Genomic DNA, 17,598 nt, shown 5'->3' with positions numbered 1-17,598 from the left:
GGGGGCGCCTGGGTGGCTCAGTCGTTAAGCGTCCGACTTCAGCTCAGGTCATGATCTCGCGGTCGGTGAGTTCGAGCCCCGCGTCAGGCTCTGTGCTGACCGCTCAGAGCCTGGAGCCTGTTTCGGATTCTGTGTCTCCCTCTCTCTCTGACCCTCTCCCATTCATGCTCTGTCTCTCTCTGTCTCAAAAATAAGTAAACATTAAAAAAATTTTAAAAAAAGAAAAGAAAAGAAAAGAAAAGAAAAGAAAAGAAAAGAAAAGAAAAGAAAAGAAAAGAAAAAAGAAAAAAGAATGAATGGCAGGAAGGAAATCTGACTAAGTATGGATAACTCTTCCAAAAAATTTTGCTGTGGTTGGAGACCTGGAAGAGGGGATAAGAGAATCATTTTGAATGTTTAAGAACTGAACTCATCTCAACTATTGTAATGAAGCTCAGGATAAAATTCTTACCTGGTTCTTGCTAATTTTTCTGCTCTAATTTTCCATACTAGAGAGGCAGTCTCTTAATTTAGTCACATCAGCTGAGGCACAGATCCCTAAAACCATGCCTCTGCTCATCAGTTCACTGGGCCTGAGCTGTGCACCCTTTCCTCAAACTTGGCTAAATCCTAACTAGTTCTTCACATTTTTTAGTAAGAGTCAAGTTTTTCTAGAAGCATTTCTGAACCTCTCCAGGCAGGATCTGATTGTATTCCTCTACTTCCAGAATGTATTGTGGATGTCTCCGGCGGCTTCATAACAGTTGTCGAAGGATTTACTGAACGGTTAGTAGGTCTGATTGGAGCACAGTAATAGAAGACAAAGGAGGAAACTAGTACCGCATTTCGTAGAATAAAACCCATTGTGAAGAGAATACAAACTGCCAATAGTATCAGATATATAAATACATTCATGAAAAATTGTTATAAAATTAAATGTCTTAGTCATTGGTTGCTGATATGCTAATGAAGAGGTTATTCCTACCCTATCTTTGTTCAAATGATTTGCATGTATTATGCAAATAAACAGAACTATCGAAAGAATGCCTACAGTGCACGGTGCCGACGATACACTCCCCTGGACCTCAGGATTGGCCTGTCTATCCACTTCATTTGCATGACGTGATTTAATAACTAGAAGGCCCCACCCCTCTCTGGAGCTTTCGCCCCTTACAAATGGACGCGTGTGTCGGGGACTCTTCCCTATTATCTAGGCTCCGCCCTCCGGCAGCTAATCCTTTCTGTCCCCTGCGTTCGCTCGGTCTCCTCCACTGAAAGCACTATCAGCCTTGCATCGTTTCCTTCATCTTCGCATCCCTACGTCTCACCGCTCCCATCTTTCCACGAACGCACGACGCACGCTCCGCCTCTCCTCCCTCCCCCCCCACCCGCCCCTATTCGTCGTGCAAATTCTGCGCCCCAACCGCCCGGCAGACAGACGCTGCATTCCCGCCCCCTCTACGCGTCTTAACGGCCGACGCCGGGGGCGCGTCTCTTTAGCCAACCGGCGTCCTAGCGCCTGTAAGTCCCTCCTCTTTATGCAAATAACCTGTGCCTGCTCCGCACGCCCTGCTTTTTTTTTTTTTTTTAAATAGGGACAGCCCTCGAAGTAAAGAAGGATAGGCTGGGAAGTGCCCCGCCCTTTATGCAAATCAAGGGGCGTGTCGTGCGCTGAGGGAGGCGGGAGGTGGGGGGGGGTGCTCCCGGGGGCGGCGGTTGCCCGGATGGGCCGTTAGTCGGAGCCTAGCCGCGGAGTGAGCGAGGGAGACGGGAGGAGCCGAACCCGGCGCCATCCGCCGCCATCCGCCCCCGCCCCACCGCCATCCCACCTCGGGGAGCCCCTAGGCCCCGGTCCCGGACCCCCGCGCACCCGGCCAGGTGAGTCTGGGGAGCCGAGTGCTAACGCCCTTTTCCGGCGCGGGAGCGGTGGTGGTGGCGGCGGCGGCGGCAGTGGCGGGCCGGGGGGAGGAGAAGCTGCCATTAGCCGCCGCCATTTTGTCCTCCTGCTGCTGGGGCTTGCCTGCCCCTCCCCCTCCGATACCCCCAGCTTGGTACCCGCACCTCCAACCCCTCACACAGAGTGTATGCCCTGCCCCTAATCACCCACTGTCCTGGTTTCTTGGAGTGACCCCTTTCTTGGGCCGGTAACTCCACACCATCCGTTGCCCTCTTGGCCTCTTCACCCCAATCTGTGGGTCCCCTTCGCTACCGCCACTCTGGGGTGGGCCGCGCCCGACGATCCTCGGAGTGTCTCCTTTCCTCCATATTGGACCCCCTCCACCATCAACCAGTGCTTGGGTTCCCCATTCTTGACCCCCCTGTTCGCGTCGAGTCACTCCCACCCTGGAACCCTGTTTTTATCCTGCATCCTTGATTTTTACGTTCCTCAGTCTTCCTCTGCTTTTTAGTTTTTCCTGTGTTTTTTCCCCTCTGTGACTCAACCCCCGTTTTCTTCTTGGGTGTCTTGACGTTGCCCTTTTACTTTGTTCTGTCTTTACCGTTTCTGCTTGAGTGTATTATCTTCCACCTGCTTTCGTGTTGATCCTTCTTTATTAGTGTTATTCCACTATTCTGTGTCCTTTTCTTTCATATATTTATTTTCAAACATTCAGAGTCTTTAAACACCTACAGAGCAACCCCCATTCCCTCATCTTACCTGTCTTAAAGTTCTCCCTGATTTTCATCCTGATTTTACCCACTTTTTGCCCTGTGTTTGCCTGGATTTCCCACCACCTTCCATCTCTTTCCTGTACGCCATTCTTTCCTATAAATGAATGCCTGGTCACTCAGGAACTGACTGATGATGCAGAGTTTGGCCTGCTTAGGGAGGAAGGGATATTGGGGAAAGAAATGACTGCTGATGGATATTCTTACTGAGGGTAGGAAAATGAAGTTGGTTCTGGTTTTGGCCCTATGATTATGGAGTGTGCTTGAGGTAGCTCCATAATGTTGTTTTTCTCACATCTACGTAGGGTTAGTCAGAGCCCAGCAGTGTTCATTTCATCTTGACACAAGATTTTTTTCCAGGAGCTGGGATAGGGGCAAGTGCAGGAAATGATGGGGTGAATGTTCCAAATACTTGGGGTTCTGTAGCTTGGGAGTATGTAGAGCCCCAGTTGTTCCATAAGGAATTACCTGGCACCAGCCCTCAGTCTGGCTAAGCAAGCTCGTAAAATTGTTAAACTCCCAGCATACCTTCGTGCAAACCTCCCCAGATGGGAGTGAGGCTTCTGGGAAAGGAACCTGGGGCGCAGTTAGGGAGTTGGTGGTCTAACAAGTGGGGGATCTGAAGTTCTGTTACTTGCAGAATGGAGCTTTATGCCTTTTTCTGCTTTTGTCTAAGGCTGGGACTTGTCATGTTTTATTGTACGTCTCTGGAATGATTTCTGTGGGGGGAGAAGAGATTATGAAGAGAGATAATGAAGTAGCTGCTACCCTTTATAGCCTGGCACGAAAGGAAGAGTGTGTTTACTACTAGGAGGATACTAAATTTTTTATCTGGATTTGCTTGGCAAGAGGTGTCTGGGGGAAAGAGGCACCATGGCATTTGGGCTCTGTGGGAGTTTAAGGGACTGGGGACTTTGAATAGGCTGGAGGCAAAGACACCAGAGGGCCACATATCTGGGTCCCTAATGAGAACAAAAAGGACCATCTAGGTTTCTTTTGGAGTTAGTAAAGGGAGCAGAGACTGAAACACTTGGTGTCTGGCCCACAGGCTCCGGCACGTTTTGGGGGAGGTGCCTGCAGGACCCAACGTACTCAATGAGCTTCCAGCGCAATGTCCGATCGCTCGGGGCCGACTGCCAAGGGGAAGGATGGAAAGAAGTATTCCTCGCTCAACCTGTTTGATACGTATAAGGGCAAGTCCTTAGAGATCCAGAAACCCGCTGGTGAGGGTCCTGCGAAGATGTTCCTAATTCCTAGAGGCTGGGCATACATTTTAAAGCTCTTTGAAGGGAAATGGTTATAGTGCAAATATCAAAAGACTAGAGAAACACTAGACACTTCCGAGTTTTATTTTAGGTCCCATAGGGGACGTTGGTCTTTGGATGAACACCATTTACCCTCCTACAAAGGCGTGTCTGTAGTTCCCTGTCTTTGGACACGTAAGAATCGGAGGAAGAAAAACGTGGATTTGGAGAAGTCTGGGGCCAGCTTGCTTCCTGCAGGCTCAAGATCAACCATCCAACAGAGAAGCATCAAGTGTAATGCATCTTAGTTTTTCCAATGGAATTTCAGGGATTGCTGAAGGCAAAGAAAGGAGTGGTTTCTAAAAGGAGTTTGGCTATAAGACATTAAGGGCATATAAATGGGACTTAGGAGAGAAAGCTGTCAGATCACCCATGTGGGATGTTTTTTTCACCCTCTCATCTTTTCTCCAGTTGCCCCTCGCCATGGCCTGCAGAGTCTCGGGAAAGTTGCCATTGCCCGGCGTATGCCACCCCCAGCCAACCTTCCAAGCCTGAAAGCCGAGAACAAAGGCAATGACCCCAACGTCTCACTAGTGCCGAAAGACGGAACAGGATGGGCAAGCAAACAGGAGCAGTCCGACCCCAAGAGGTAGACAGAGGCCTGGGGGATCTAGAGTGATGAGTATTTTAACTTTGAACTTCAGAATGAGTTGGGGCTTGGTCTAGCCCAGCCACATAAGATCCAGAGACAGAGGGAAGCCCCTTTCTTGGCTATTCCAGGACTCCTGTTAGAGGACTAAGGAATGACACTTTCAGCTTTCTGTCAGGTGGCAGGAAGGCATCAACAGACGGCCTACACAGGGTAACTAGGTTATAGTATTTTGTTGTAAATACTTGTGAACAGTAACAAATGGGCCTGGGTTCACTTACCCTCCATGAATCGGAGAAGTAGGGGAGGGCATCGCAGATTCTGGATAACTTTCCTGTCCTACCATCCCTTTAGTTCCGATGCCTCAACCGCTCAGCCGCCGGAATCGCAGCCACTGCCGGCTTCACAGACGCCTGCCTCCAACCAACAGAAACGACCCCCAGCAGCCCCCGAGGTATGCGAAGAACTGGATGTTAACTGAAGGGCTGGAGGCAAGAATGGTTTGTAGCTCCACCACCCACCATCACGATTTATTTTTCTGCTTCCCCAGAACGCTCCTTCGGTTCCAAGCGGGGTAAAGTCCTGGGCACAAGCCAGCGTCACCCATGGAGCACATGGAGATGGTGAGTGCAGGGCTGCTTGGGGAGCTTGCTCAGTGCTCTTGTGGTAGGTAGGAGCCCTGCACTATACCTTCAGCAAAGTGTTCTCAGTCCTCTGGCTAAATTTTGGGCCCCGTATTCAGTTTCATGAGCCACATAAGCAAATTCATGTGTCTTACTGGAGGGTGAAGTGGTGTTCCAGAGCTGACCTTGTTTCTTGGGGAATGAGTATGCAGTATGTAGGGGGTGACTTTTAAGACAGGAACTTGATGATCTGGTGCCTATCAGAGCCTTCCACTTTCATGGTACGTTGTTTCATGGTAAATATGCTTCTGTCTTCTGTGCACCCCAACCCCAACAGGTGGAAGGGCATCAAGCCTACTGTCACGATTCTCTCGCGAGGAATTTCCGACCCTGCAGGCGGCTGGCGACCAGGACAAGGCTGCCAAGGAAAGGGAGTCTGCCGAACAGTCGTCTGGGCCCGGACCAAGCCTCCGCCCCCAAAGTGAGTGGTTGCCATTTGTGAGTTGAGTGGGTGGTGAGTGGTTGGTTATTTTTTGCCCAGAGCAACACCTTATTCTATCTCAGAGCCAAGTGTTGGCTTATTCACCTTCTTCTCCATCATTTTAAAGCTATGTTCCTTCTTTGCTTTTTCCAAAATAAAGATTCTACAACTTGGAGGGACGGAGGTGGGCGTGGCCCTGATGAGCTGGAGGGCCCAGACTCCAAACTTCATCACAGCCATGATCCCCGGGGGGCGCTACAGCCTTCAGGCCCACCCCAGTTCCCTCCATACCGCGGAATGATGCCGCCCTTTGTGAGTTTGCACATCTAGTTTTTGAGTGGTTGTGCTTGAAGCTTGAGATTTAGCAATTAGCACTTAGTTTTTGGAGGGGGCAGAGAGAAAGCAGGGGCCTATGACAGAGGGGAGGACAATAGGTTTAGGGAGCTGGTTGGCTCTTTGTCCCTCTAAGCAGCTGCTGTTGGGACGTTTTGCAGATGTATCCCCCGTATCTCCCGTTCCCTCCGCCCTATGGACCCCAGGGGCCTTACCGATATCCTACTCCTGATGGGCCCAGGTGAGTAACCCAGCTCTGGGTTTGTGATTGGGGACGGGAAGCCTACTAGGAAAGGAGATGATCTTCAAGGCCCAGAGTCTTCTATGTGTATTTTTTTGTTTTTGTTTTCTTTTGTTTTTGACATTTATTTACTTATTTTGAGAGAGGGGGAGCAAGCGGGCAAGGGGCTGAGAGAGAGGGAGACAGAGAATCCAAGCAGGCTCCACACTGTCAGCGCAGAGCCTAATGTGGGGCTCAAACTCACAAGAACTGACAAACCGTGAGGTCGTGAGCTGAGTGAAATCAAGAGTTGGACACTTAACCGGCTGAGCCACCTAGGCACCTCTTGTATGTGGTTCTGTAACATGCTTTTACACTCTCTCCCGTTTGTCTTTTCATATGCAGCCGTTTCCCTCGTGTGGCGGGCCCTCGGGGCTCAGGGCCGCCCATGCGCCTTGTAGAACCTGTGGGTCGGCCTTCGATTCTTAAAGAGGATAATCTCAAAGAGTTTGACCAGTTGGACCAGGAGAACGATGATGGTTGGGCAGGTTAGTGGATATGAAGGATGAAGTGTTTTGGTCTCAAAAGGCAAAATCCCCTGAATAAATAGGGGGTTGTGTTGGGAGAAAAGGAGACACCAAAGGGTAGGGCAGACACAGGGGGGAAAGCCAAGTCCTGGTAAAGAACTGGGAGGTGTGGGAATGCCAAGACTCACAGTGGCATTCACTTCACTCGGGGGTTGGCGTTTCCAGTAGTGCATCCTGTTACGTAGTTCTAGACCCCTTTGAAAGTTACCTGCGATTGGAGAGAACACTTGGGTTATTGCTTTTCACTTTTCCCTCAGGGGCCCATGAAGAGGTTGACTACACTGAAAAGCTCAAGTTCAGTGATGAGGAAGATGGGCGAGACTCTGATGAGGAGGGAGCTGAGGGCCAGTGAGTTCAGAGGCTCAGTTTTTCTCGAAGTAATAAACTCTTAAGTGAGCTGTTTTACAGCTGATTTTAATTCCACTGTTGGTCTGCTCACAGCAAGGAGTCCCAATCAGCTGCTGGTGAGGAACGGCCCCCTGAAGCAGATGGCAAAAAGGGCAACTCCCCCGGCAGCGAACCGCCCCCTCCCAAGACGGCCTGGGCAGAGACCTCTCGGCCTCCAGAGACAGAGCCGGGGCCTCCTGCCCCAAAGCCTACCCCACCCCCACCTCACCGGGGCCCCGCCGGAAACTGGGGCCCCCCTGGGGACTACCCAGTGAGTGTCTACAATGAGGGGTCAAGAAGGGTCAGTTGTGGGAGATGAGTGTTGGCTGAGAAGTTGAAGCAGTAGTAATAGAGGAAACTGGAGGGAGGACCAAGAATGGGCTACAGGACGTGTAGAGCGGTAGAGTATCTCTGCAAAGGTCTGGAACATCTTTGGTGTTAAGGGAGTCTGGGTTATAAAAGGAAATTGGGATGCTAATGAGGAAGAACAAGGAGACCTGGGTGTCTCTGAAAGGAGAGAAGAAACAAGATTAGGATGAGTTTGCCCCTACCCAGAGAGGCCACCAACCCAAGGCCGGTGCCTGCACCCGCAGCTAGAGACAGTTGATCAATCTGTGCAAAGATCAAAAACCTGACGACTGACACGTCTCGCCTTGCCGGATCTGCCCATTGACAGGATCGGGGGGGGCCTCCCTGCAAGCCCCCAGCACCCGAAGACGAGGATGAGGCCTGGCGGCAGCGGCGAAAACAATCTTCATCAGAGATCTCCTTGGCTGTGGAGCGGGCCCGGCGACGCCGAGAAGAGGAAGAGCGCCGCATGCAGGAGGAACGCCGGGCAGCCTGTGCCGAAAAGCTCAAGCGACTTGATGAGAAGTTTGGGGCGCCCGACAAGCGGCTCAAAGCAGAGCCTGCTGTCCCACCTGCTGCCCTTCCTGCCCCGGCTCCACCACCTGCAGTCCCCAAAGAACTCTCTGCGCCTCCAGTTCCTCCACCAGCACCAGCCCCAACACCAGAAAAAGAACCAGAAGAGCCGGCCCAGGCCCCTCCTGCCCAGTCCACCCCCACTACAGGTGTGGCTCCAGCTCCCACCCTGGTGAGTGGTGGTGGCAGTACCAGTAGCACCAGCAGTGGCAGCTTCGAAGCCAGCCCAGGTATGCAGATGGGGCTAGGGTACTACCAGGTGTCCCAGCTCTTCAGTGTTTGGGCTGAGGGTACAGGTGGTATGGGTGGGAGGAAATGAAGTTGGTTTATTGGACTGTGGCAGATGAAAAAAGCTCTTTGCTCGTGTGGATATTTGAATTCCTGGATACGTAGTGACCTAAAACCACTTCGTATAAGCTCAGTCTGGAGCAAGGGGTAGAAGGCGTCTGTCATTTTGGTGGTTTCATGGGAATTTAATGCCACCGTCATTGTTCTTAAAAGTAGGTGCTTATCTTGAGAGAGGGAGGTGAGAGCTGAGGTGATGGGTATTCGTGGCATACCTGTTGGTGTACTGGGCCACTGATGATTATCTTTTTTATCAACGCAGTGGAACCCCAGCTGTCCTCAAAAGAGGGTTCTGAACAACCAGAAGAGGTTCCTTCTCCTGCCACAACCCCTGCCCCAAAGGTGGAACCCAAGGGTGATGGGGTTGGTCCCAGCCGACAGCCCCCCAGCCAGGGCTTGGGCTACCCCAAATATCAGAAGTCATTGCCACCTCGTTTCCAGCGGCAGCAGCAGGTGAGATCAAGTTATTTCTCCCATTAAGAGCTGTTTCTGTCCCTGGCTTTGATGTTTATCCTGTTTGTAAGTTGCCTTCTGGGTCCCTCTACTACCTCTTGTCTCTCTTGTGTCTCTTTGGTTTCCATGTCGTCCAAGTGTTGATCACATCTGTGTATTAACTTTGCCTTGTTGTGTGTTTCTCTTTTTCTGTTGAGGGTGGTGTGGGGGTTTTGAGGTCTCTCTCGTCCCCTCTTCTGTCCTTGCCCAGGAGCAGCTTTTGAAGCAACAGCAACAGCAGCAGTGGCAGCAGCATCAACAGGGTTCTGCCCCACCCGCTCCGGTACCACCATCACCGCCCCAGCCTGTGACCATGGGGGCTGTGCCAGCTCCACAGGCTCCGCCCCCACCCCCCAAGGCCCTGTACCCAGGTGCTCTGGGCCGGCCCCCACCCATGCCCCCAATGAACTTTGATCCCCGGTGGATGATGATTCCTCCTTATGTGGACCCCCGGCTCCTCCAGGGCCGGCCCCCTCTGGACTTCTACCCTCCTGGTGTGCATCCCACTGGTAAGGGCCCTTGCATGGGAGTGGGTAGGGGACACTTCAGTCCCAGGAAGTGGGTATCGGCATCTTGCTGTGGGAATAAAGGGTCACCGGTGAAGGAGGTTGGGGCAGGTATGTGGTTGTATTGCTGAGGTGGCTCTTTGTTTCAGGACCATCTTTGGGAAAGAAACGGTGGTCTTTTCATTGGCCAGGATTTACTTGGGGGGATTCATTGATTTAGTCTGGGGAAACTGAGCGGATAGGGTAACTCTTTCAGGAGTGTGCATCAGGCCCAGACTTGGCAGGTATAAGAGAGGAGTTGACATTGATGTGACTGACAGAAGCAAATTGGGGAGATGCTTTTTGAGCTGCAGGGCCTGTCATGCAAGAGAGGGTTAGCTTTCTCATCCCTCTTGTTTTCTTAGGCTTAGTTCCCCGGGAGCGCTCAGACAGTGGGGGTTCAAGCTCAGAGCCGTTCGAGCGCCATGCACCTCCCCTGTTGCGGGATCGGGGCACCCCACCAGTGGATCCAAAGTTGGCCTGGGTAGGAGATGTCTTCACCACCACGCCCACTGACCCCCGCCCGCTCACCTCCCCGCTGCGCCAGGCGGCTGATGAGGATGACAAGGGGATGAGGTGAGTCTGTAGTGAAGTGAGTGCATTGCCACTGAAAGGGTCTGGGCTAGGAGAAAAGGTTCTTTGGATTATTGGTGCAGTGACAGGAATAAGTGTGAGAGGAGCGTCTGGGTGGTAATAAAGTGTTCTCTTTCTCCACCTAGTTGCAGTTTTTTTCATTCTAATTTCCGCTTTTTTTGTTGCCCTTTTAGGAGTGAGACTCCTCCAGTACCTCCCCCACCACCCTATTTGGCCAGTTATCCAGGCTTTCCTGAGAATGGAGCCACTGGGCCCCCGATCCCTCGCTTCCCTCTGGATGAACCAGCTCCTGCAGGGCCCCGTCCACTCCCTTGGCCCCCAGGCAGTGATGAAGCCACCAAAATACAAGCTCCCCCGCCGAAGAAGGAAACCCCCAAGGAGGAGACTCCACAACTGACGGGGCCAGAAGCCAACCGAAAGCCTACCCGAGGAGTTGGAGGCCAAGGCCCCCCGCCACCTCGCAGAGAGAGCCGCACTGAGACCCGCTGGGGTCCTCGCCCGGGCAGTAGTCGTCGTGGGATCCCTCCAGAGGAACCAGGGGCCCCTCCCCGCCGTGCTGGGCCTATAAAGAAACCCCTGCCACCTACGAAAGCTGAAGAGCTCCCTCCCAAACCCCTGGAACAGTGTGATGAAAGCCCCAAGGTTCCAAAGCCAGACCTCCTCAAGACGGCAAAGGGGAAGATAGGGGTCCCCAAGGAGACCCCACCCAGTGGGAATCTTTCCCCTGCCCCAAGGCTTCGGAGGGACTACTCCTATGAAAGAGTGGGTCCTACCTCTTGCCGGGGCCGGGGCCGAGGCGAGTATTTTGCCAGAGGGAGGGGTTTTCGGGGCACCTATGGGGGCCGGGGGCGGGGAGCCCGAAGCCGAGAGTTCCGCAGTTACCGAGAGTTCCGAGGAGATGACGGGCGTGGAGGTAGTGCAGGTGGACCCAGCCATCCCCCTGCTCCCAGAGGCCGCACTGCCAGCGAGACGCGAAGTGAGGGTTCGGAGTATGAAGAAATCCCCAAACGGCGCCGGCAGAGGGGCTCAGAAACGGGTAGTGAGACCCATGAGAGTGATCTGGCCCCCTCAGACAAGGAGGCTCCTCCACCCAAGGAAGGAGTGCTCACCCAGGTTCCTCTTGCTCCTCCACCATCGGGAGCCCCTCCTTCACCAGCCCCAGCCCGATTTTCCACCGCCCGTGGTGGACGCGTCTTCACTCCCAGGGGAGTGCCGTCACGCCGGGGTCGAGGAGGAGGGCGGCCCCCTCCGCCCATTTGTCCAGGCTGGAGCCCTCCAACCAAGTCCCTGGCCCCTAAGAAGCCTCCGACAGCTCCTTTGCCACCGAGTAAGGAGCCTTTGAAAGAGAAGCTCATCACAGGGCCTCTGTCCCCCATAGCCCGGGGAGGCAGCAGTGGAGGCAGCAACGTGGGCATGGGTGTGGAAGATGGGGAGCGGCCCCGACGGAGGAGGCATGGGAGGGCTCAGCAGCAGGACAAACCGCCTCGGTTCAGGAGGCTGAAACAGGAACGGGAGAATGCAGCCAGAGGGACTGAGGGCAAGCCGTCTTCCCTAGCCCTTCCAGCCCCTGCCTCTGGAGTGGAGGAGACACTCACGACAGTTTCCATGCCCCCACCCCCGCGCCGGGCAGCTGCCAAGTCTCCCGATCTGTCAAACCAGAACTCTGATCAAGCCAACGAGGAATGGGAGACTGCGTCAGAGAGCAGTGACTTTGCCAGTGAGCGCAGGGGGGACAAGGAGGCTCCCCCACCAGCATTGCTGGCCCCCAAAGCTGTGGGAACTCCTGGGGGCAGTGGAGGCGGAACCGGACCAGGCATTTCAACCATGTCCCGTGGAGATTTAAGCCAGAGAGCCAAGGATTTGAGCAAGCGGAGCTTTTCAAGTCAGCGGCCTGGCATGGAAAGGCAGAACCGGCGCCCAGGCCCTGGCAGCAAGGCTGGCAGCGGTGGCAGCAGCAGTGGAGGAGGTGGGGGATCTGGAGGGAGGACTGGCCCAGGGCGAGGAGACAAGAGGAGCTGGCCCTCTCCCAAGAATCGAAGGTGGGTAGGGACAGGCTATTAAGTTTATTCTAAGGTTAGACTGAGGGGGAAGGGAGAGAATCTGAAGGAAAGGGAAGTTGGGCACCATGGACTTTGAGATCTAAGGGTACATGGGCTGCTGGGCGCTGGAACACCCACATGTAGGGAAAATAGAAAGCAGTTGATTGAGTCTGGAGCGTGTGTGTATTGTATGCATATTCTCTGTTTTTTGCTCTCTATTCTGTAGATCCATGCCATACACCTAGAATTTGTTAGATGCGCTTAGAAACACCTGGATTTTAACAGGGAGGTGGGAGAAGTTGGAAGACTTGCCTGGTAGGGAAAGAGTTAACAATTCCATGAATATTAGAGTTGATGCTCTGTTCTCTTCAGCAGACCTGAGGAGCGTCCCCCAGGGCTTCCTCTGCCTCCCCCGCCTCCCAGCAGCTCGGCTGTCTTCCGCCTGGACCAAGTTATCCACAGCAACCCTGCTGGCATCCAACAGGCTCTGGCCCAACTCAGCAGCCGCCAAGGGAGTGCAGCTGCACCAGGGGGGCACCCAAGGCCCAAGCCTGGGCCTCCCCAAACCCCCCAGGGCCCCTCCCCTCGGCCCCCAACTCGATATGACCCTCAGAGGGCCAACAACAGCGTCGGTTCGGGTAAGCTGGAGGGGCTAAGGGTGTGAATGTCTCCATCCCCAGAAAAGGTCAGGTGCTAAAGGGGGCAGAGTCTGCCCTGGGGACCTTGATGATGGGTGTCTGCACTGACCAAAGGTGGAAGGCTTGGGAGGGGCTAACAGGAAAAACTAGGATCAGATGTAGACCAAGGCAGATGCTGACGGATTTCCCCTTTTCCCCAGACCCCCACTTCGAGGAGCCAGGGCTGATGGTGAGGGGGGTGGGCGGAACTCCCCGGGACTCTGCCGGGGTTAATCCCTTCCCCCCGAAACGGCGGGAGCGGCCTCCCAGAAAACCGGAGCTGCTGCAGGAGGTGAGGGATGGAGCTTGAGATTGTGTTTCACTGCTCTTACTCCTGAAGGTTCTCACTTATGTTTTCTCCACTTTCTCCTGTTCTATCATTGCATCCTTACCCCCAGATTCTCCATTATTAGTCACTTCTTGTCTCCCTCTTTGTCCCACACCTCATTCTGGCCCAGCCACTTCCACTCCCCAGTTCCCACCTCACTTACGTTTTGTTTCTGGCCTTTCTCACCTTTAGGAATCTTTGCCGCAGTCTCATAGTTCTGGATTTTTGGGCCCCAAGCCTGAGGGCCCAGGCCCTCAGGGAGAGTGCAGAGAGGCAGGGACAGAGGCCCTGACTCCTCACATCTGGAACCGTTTACATACTGGTGAGTACAAGTGAGCAGTGGTTGAAAAGGGCGATGTCAAAGAGCCAAGAGGGCAAGGTGGCCTCTGGACTGCCTCTCATCTCTGCTGTCTGGTGCTCTACCCAGCCGCTAGCCGGAAGAGTTACCGGCCTGGCTCCATGGAGCCCTGGATGGAACCCTTGAGCCCTTTTGAGGATGTTGCTGGAACAGAGGTAAGTGACGATGGGAAGGGAGTGTCTGAGCTGGGATTCTCTTGAGCACTGGTAGTGCTTCTCCACCTGGTCTGGGTTGTCCAGGGCTATTTGCTCACATAATTTCTCCCTTTTCTTCAGTTTGTATTTTGTAAACATTAGGTACTGACTGCTGACTTGACTTATTTTGATTTAACTTTTTTTCCACTCCTCTCAGATGAGTCAGTCTGACAGTGGGGTGGACCTGAGTGGGGATTCTCAGGTGTCATCGGGTCCCTGCAGCCAGCGAAGTTCCCCTGATGGAGGACTCAAGGGGGCAGCAGAGGGGCCTCCCAAGCGGCCTGGAGACCCCTCACCCCTGAATGCTGTTCCTGGTGAGGGTTCACCTGGCTCTGAATCCTCTGAACCTCCTAGGAGACGGCCACCTGCTCCCCTTGATGGGGACAGAAAGGTAAAAGACCAAAAACGAGGAATGTTTCTGGGCCTCTGACTTTGGCCCTACATTTGTCATCTCCTCTGTGCTTCTGTGTTTTGGGGATTCTTTCATTTGGGAGACGTGACTTGACTTCCTCTACTTCCCCAATGTAGGAGCTGCCCCGGGAGCAGCCTTTGCCCCCTGGCCCCATTGGCACAGAACGGTTGCAGCGTTCGGACCGAGGCCCAGAGCCCGGCTCCCTCCGGCCGTCCCATCGATCTGGGCCCCCGGTCCAGTTTGGCACCAGTGACCAGGTCTGCATGGGCAGGATCTGAGTACCTTGGGTTGGGTGAAGAGGGGAAAATCTGGAGGTGGGATGTGGAGGATACAGGTCTTGAGTCATGGGACAATCTCCCTTGCATCACTACCACAGGACTCGGACTTGCGCCTAGTGGTAGGAGACAGTTTAAAAGCAGAGAAGGAGTTAGCATCAGTCACTGAGGTGAGTGGGAGAATGAGTTTGGTGGAAAGGCCTTCGGTTTTTGGAAAAAATGTCTGGGTGTGACCTGGAATCCGGGAAACCCAAACATTGCTTCTGACAAGGCTTTTTCTTCATAGGCCATCCCTGTATCCCGAGATTGGGAGTTACTCCCCAGTGCTTCTGCCTCAGCTGAGCCACAATCCAAGAACCTGGGTCCTGGGCACTGTGGCCCAGAGCCCAGTTCCTCAGGCCAGCGTTTGTACCCTGAGGTCTTCTATGGCAGCCCTGGGCCTCCCAATTCTCAGGTAGGTCCTATTTCCTGTCCCATGACCCCTTTCTGCCTGCTGCCCCTTAGTGTCTGTCTTTCTGATTTGTGTAGTTGTAAAATGCCATTTTGTTATTTCATTTTTCTCCTTGGCTTTTACTGTAGTAGGTGGGGTGGGAGATCTTTTCTTGACCAGAAAAATGAGCTATTCCAGCCTTGCTCTCCCTCAGGTCTCAGGGGGAGCCATAGACTCTCAGTTACATCCCAACAATGGAGGCTTCCGCCCTGGGACACCCTCACTTCACCCTTACAGGTGAGACTCAATGACTGTTGATCTCAGAAGGACACGCAACTGTGTCTCAGTGGGAGGGAAGGGGAAGACCTGTTTCTGGGGTATGAAACACTAGTAGACTTAACTTGGAACAAACGATTCTGGTTTCCTGACTCCTTCTCCCCACCTGACTTTTTCCCCCCCTCCAGATCACAGCCCCTGTACCTCCCCCCGGGCCCAGCGCCCCCCTCGGCACTGCTTTCTGGGGTAGCTGTCAAGGGCCAGTTTTTGGATTTCTCCGCACTGCAAGCAACAGAGCTGGGGAAGCTGCCAGCTGGGGGAATCCTCTACCCTCCACCTTCCTTCCTCTACTCTCCAGCTTTCTGCCCCAGCCCTTTGCCCGACCCACCCTTGCTTCAGGTGAGAGGTGGGCAGGTGCTGGGCTTCGGGAGTTAGGGGTGGGGGAGAATGCTTTTGGGAGTTGACATTTCTCCCTGTTGTCTCCCAACAGGTGCGCCAGGATCTGCCATCCCCCTCAGATTTTTATTCTACTCCTCTGCAACCTGGTGGCCAAAGTGGGTTCCTCCCCTCAGGGGCCCCTGCCCAACAGGTACCTTTTGTTACTTGTCCCTCATTGTTTCTCTACCTAATTTCTAGCTTTTTTGTCTGACTCTGTTTCTGGTTTTATGACCTTCCTCCCTGCCCTTAATACCCTCCCCTCGACATTATTTCTTAACTACAGATGCTTCTACCCATGGTGGACTCACAGCTGCCTGTGGTGAACTTTGGCTCCCTGCCACCAGCGCCACCTCCTGCCCCACCGCCCCTTTCTCTGTTACCTGTGGGCCCTGCTCTGCAGCCCCCCAGCCTGGCTGTGCGGCCCCCACCTGCTCCTGCTACTCGGGTGCTGCCTTCACCTGCCAGACCCTTCCCCCCTAGCTTGGGGCGAGCCGAGGTAAGGTATAGGAACTGAAGTTGCGAGGGAACTCCTAAGAGCTAGGGGTAGGGATTCAGAATCTCCAGGTGAATTGGGTTGGGAGGCAGGAGGCTTATGAATTTTTTTTCCTTCAGCTGCACCCAGTGGAACTAAAGCCCTTCCAGGATTATCGGAAACTGAGCAGCAACCTTGGGGGACCTGGGTCGTCACGTACTCCCCCAGCTGGAAGGCAAGAGGAGGGAGTGGGGATGCAGACTGCTCACCCTTAAGGGCTTTCTTACTAAGGGGCCAGGGAACAAGGGTCAGGCTTGCCTTAAAAACTTTTTCCTTTAGGTCATTCTCTGGCCTCAATTCCCGTCTCAAGGCCCCACCATCTACCTATAGCGGAGTCTTCCGCACCCAGCGCATCGACCTCTACCAGCAGGTGAAGGGGAGACCCCTGTGGCCCCAAGTCTGAATCCAAGAGTTACCATCTGAGTTCCTGTCTTTTCCATCCCTGACTTTCCAGTATGATCTCTATGTACCTATATCCTAGGCCTCCCCACCGGATGCCCTGCGCTGGATGCCGAAGCCTTGGGAGCGGACAGGGCCACCTTCTCGAGAGGGGCCTTCCCGACGGGCAGAGGAGCCTGGGTCTCGAGGGGACAAGGATCCTGGGTTGCCCCCACCCCGCTGAGGGAGTTCCCCTTGCCCCCCACCCCCCGGGGCTTGTATATAGATTATAAATATATAAGGGGGAAAGGGGTGGGTGGGGAGGGGTTGTGGGGCTGGGGCCTCACTTCCCCTCCACCCCCCTCCCCTGGTCCCCTATCCCTGGGGCCGTTTGTTAAAAAAGAGTAATAAAAGGATTAAAAAATTTTTCTGAAATGATTTTGGGGATGGGTTGGTTGTTTGCAATCTTTTTGTACCATAGTACAGTCCCCAGTGGTTTAACGGAATTTACTTACCCCAGTGATCTGTTGTAACGAGCTATCTCAAAATTTGACCATTTTATTGTATATTGAAGTCTCACGGACTGGGAATTAGAGCTGGCTTCCACTGGGCGATCGGTTTCTTGTGCCAGTGAGTGAGGTCTGTTGGTTACCAGTCTGCAGCTGATGGTTGGGCTGGTCACATAGGGCTACCCTCAGGTGTCTGGGGCTTTGGTGGCACACCTGGAAGGTAGAATCCCACTGGACTGTCACTAGGGACATCAGTGACAATTATGTCCTTGAGCTAGTGCTCAAAGAGGTCCTGGTGGCTGCTGTAAAGTGTAGGACCTGGCCTTAGCAGGGTTCTTCTGCCACATCCAGTTGGTCCAGCACGGAGCTAACAAACAGGGAGGGGACCACAACTGCATCTCAAAGGGAGTAGCAAAGGATTGGCATCCTTGTGTCGTTTGGGTCCTGGCTACAAACTTGAGAGGACATGCCTTTAAAGTTGTCATGGACTCCATTCAAGCATGAACAGTAGGCTCCTTGGACCAGGTAGAGGAGTTCCACCATTGTCAAACTTGGCTAGGCCTGCTAAGAGTGTATTGAGGTCTGCAGCTGCTTGGAAATTAAAAGGCTTTTTACTGGATAGTCTGACAGCCCTATGCTAGCCTGGAGTAAGTTTTGTTCTCTCCGAACTCTTTTATTCACATGT

General features: G+C 53.6%; 1 protein-coding gene and 1 non-coding gene across 6 annotated transcripts; both read left to right on the top strand.

The window, feature by feature from the left end:
* The first annotated feature begins 1,697 nt into the window (after positions 1–1,697).
* PRRC2A (proline rich coiled-coil 2A) lies at positions 1,698–16,700 on the top strand. Of its 5 annotated transcripts, none has more exons than XM_040463422.1 (31): positions 1,698–1,857; positions 3,695–3,869; positions 4,362–4,539; positions 4,894–4,993; positions 5,090–5,162; positions 5,500–5,643; positions 5,804–5,955; positions 6,138–6,217; positions 6,602–6,744; positions 7,041–7,131; positions 7,225–7,441; positions 7,847–8,321; positions 8,699–8,889; positions 9,140–9,437; positions 9,839–10,049; positions 10,241–12,106; positions 12,482–12,744; positions 12,945–13,075; positions 13,304–13,433; positions 13,539–13,624; positions 13,821–14,054; positions 14,192–14,332; positions 14,452–14,520; positions 14,637–14,804; positions 14,995–15,077; positions 15,245–15,455; positions 15,547–15,645; positions 15,778–15,990; positions 16,107–16,201; positions 16,306–16,396; positions 16,508–16,700. In XM_040463422.1, exons 2-31 carry the CDS (start codon positions 3,758–3,760, stop codon positions 16,646–16,648), a joined length of 6,486 nt encoding a protein of 2,161 aa, XP_040319356.1. In that variant the 5' UTR covers positions 1,698–1,857; positions 3,695–3,757; the 3' UTR covers positions 16,649–16,700. The 5 variants fall into 5 exon arrangements, with proteins under 5 accessions (XP_040319356.1, XP_040319355.1, XP_040319357.1 ...); XM_040463421.1 differs by having other exon boundaries at positions 12,479–12,744; XM_040463426.1 differs by having other exon boundaries at positions 1,699–1,857; positions 10,241–11,716; positions 12,479–12,744.
* Positions 4,043–4,173, top strand: LOC121022395 (small nucleolar RNA SNORA38). Its single transcript, XR_005786922.1, has one exon. It is a non-coding gene; the product is annotated as a small nucleolar RNA SNORA38 (small nucleolar RNA).
* Positions 16,701–17,598: the final 898 nt, after the last annotated feature.

The sequence above is a fragment of the Herpailurus yagouaroundi genome, unplaced genomic scaffold (genome assembly GCF_014898765.1).
Source record: "Herpailurus yagouaroundi ecotype Mexico unplaced genomic scaffold, PumYag 393, whole genome shotgun sequence".
Lineage (NCBI taxonomy): Eukaryota > Metazoa > Chordata > Mammalia > Carnivora > Felidae > Herpailurus > Herpailurus yagouaroundi.
Note: the sequence above shows the minus strand (reverse complement) of the source record. Positions and strands in the feature narration are given on the sequence as shown.

Coding starts and splice junctions, on each gene's coding strand:
- PRRC2A (XM_040463421.1), top strand. CDS start 3,758: ATGTCCGATCGCTCGGGGCCGACTGCCAAGGGGAAGGATGGAAAGAAG. Junction 14,805..14,994: donor CTGGGCCTCCCAATTCTCAG/GTAGGTCCTATT, acceptor GCTCTCCCTCAG/GTCTCAGGGGGAGCCATAGA. Junction 15,991..16,106: donor CTAGCTTGGGGCGAGCCGAG/GTAAGGTATAGG, acceptor TTTTTCCTTCAG/CTGCACCCAGTGGAACTAAA.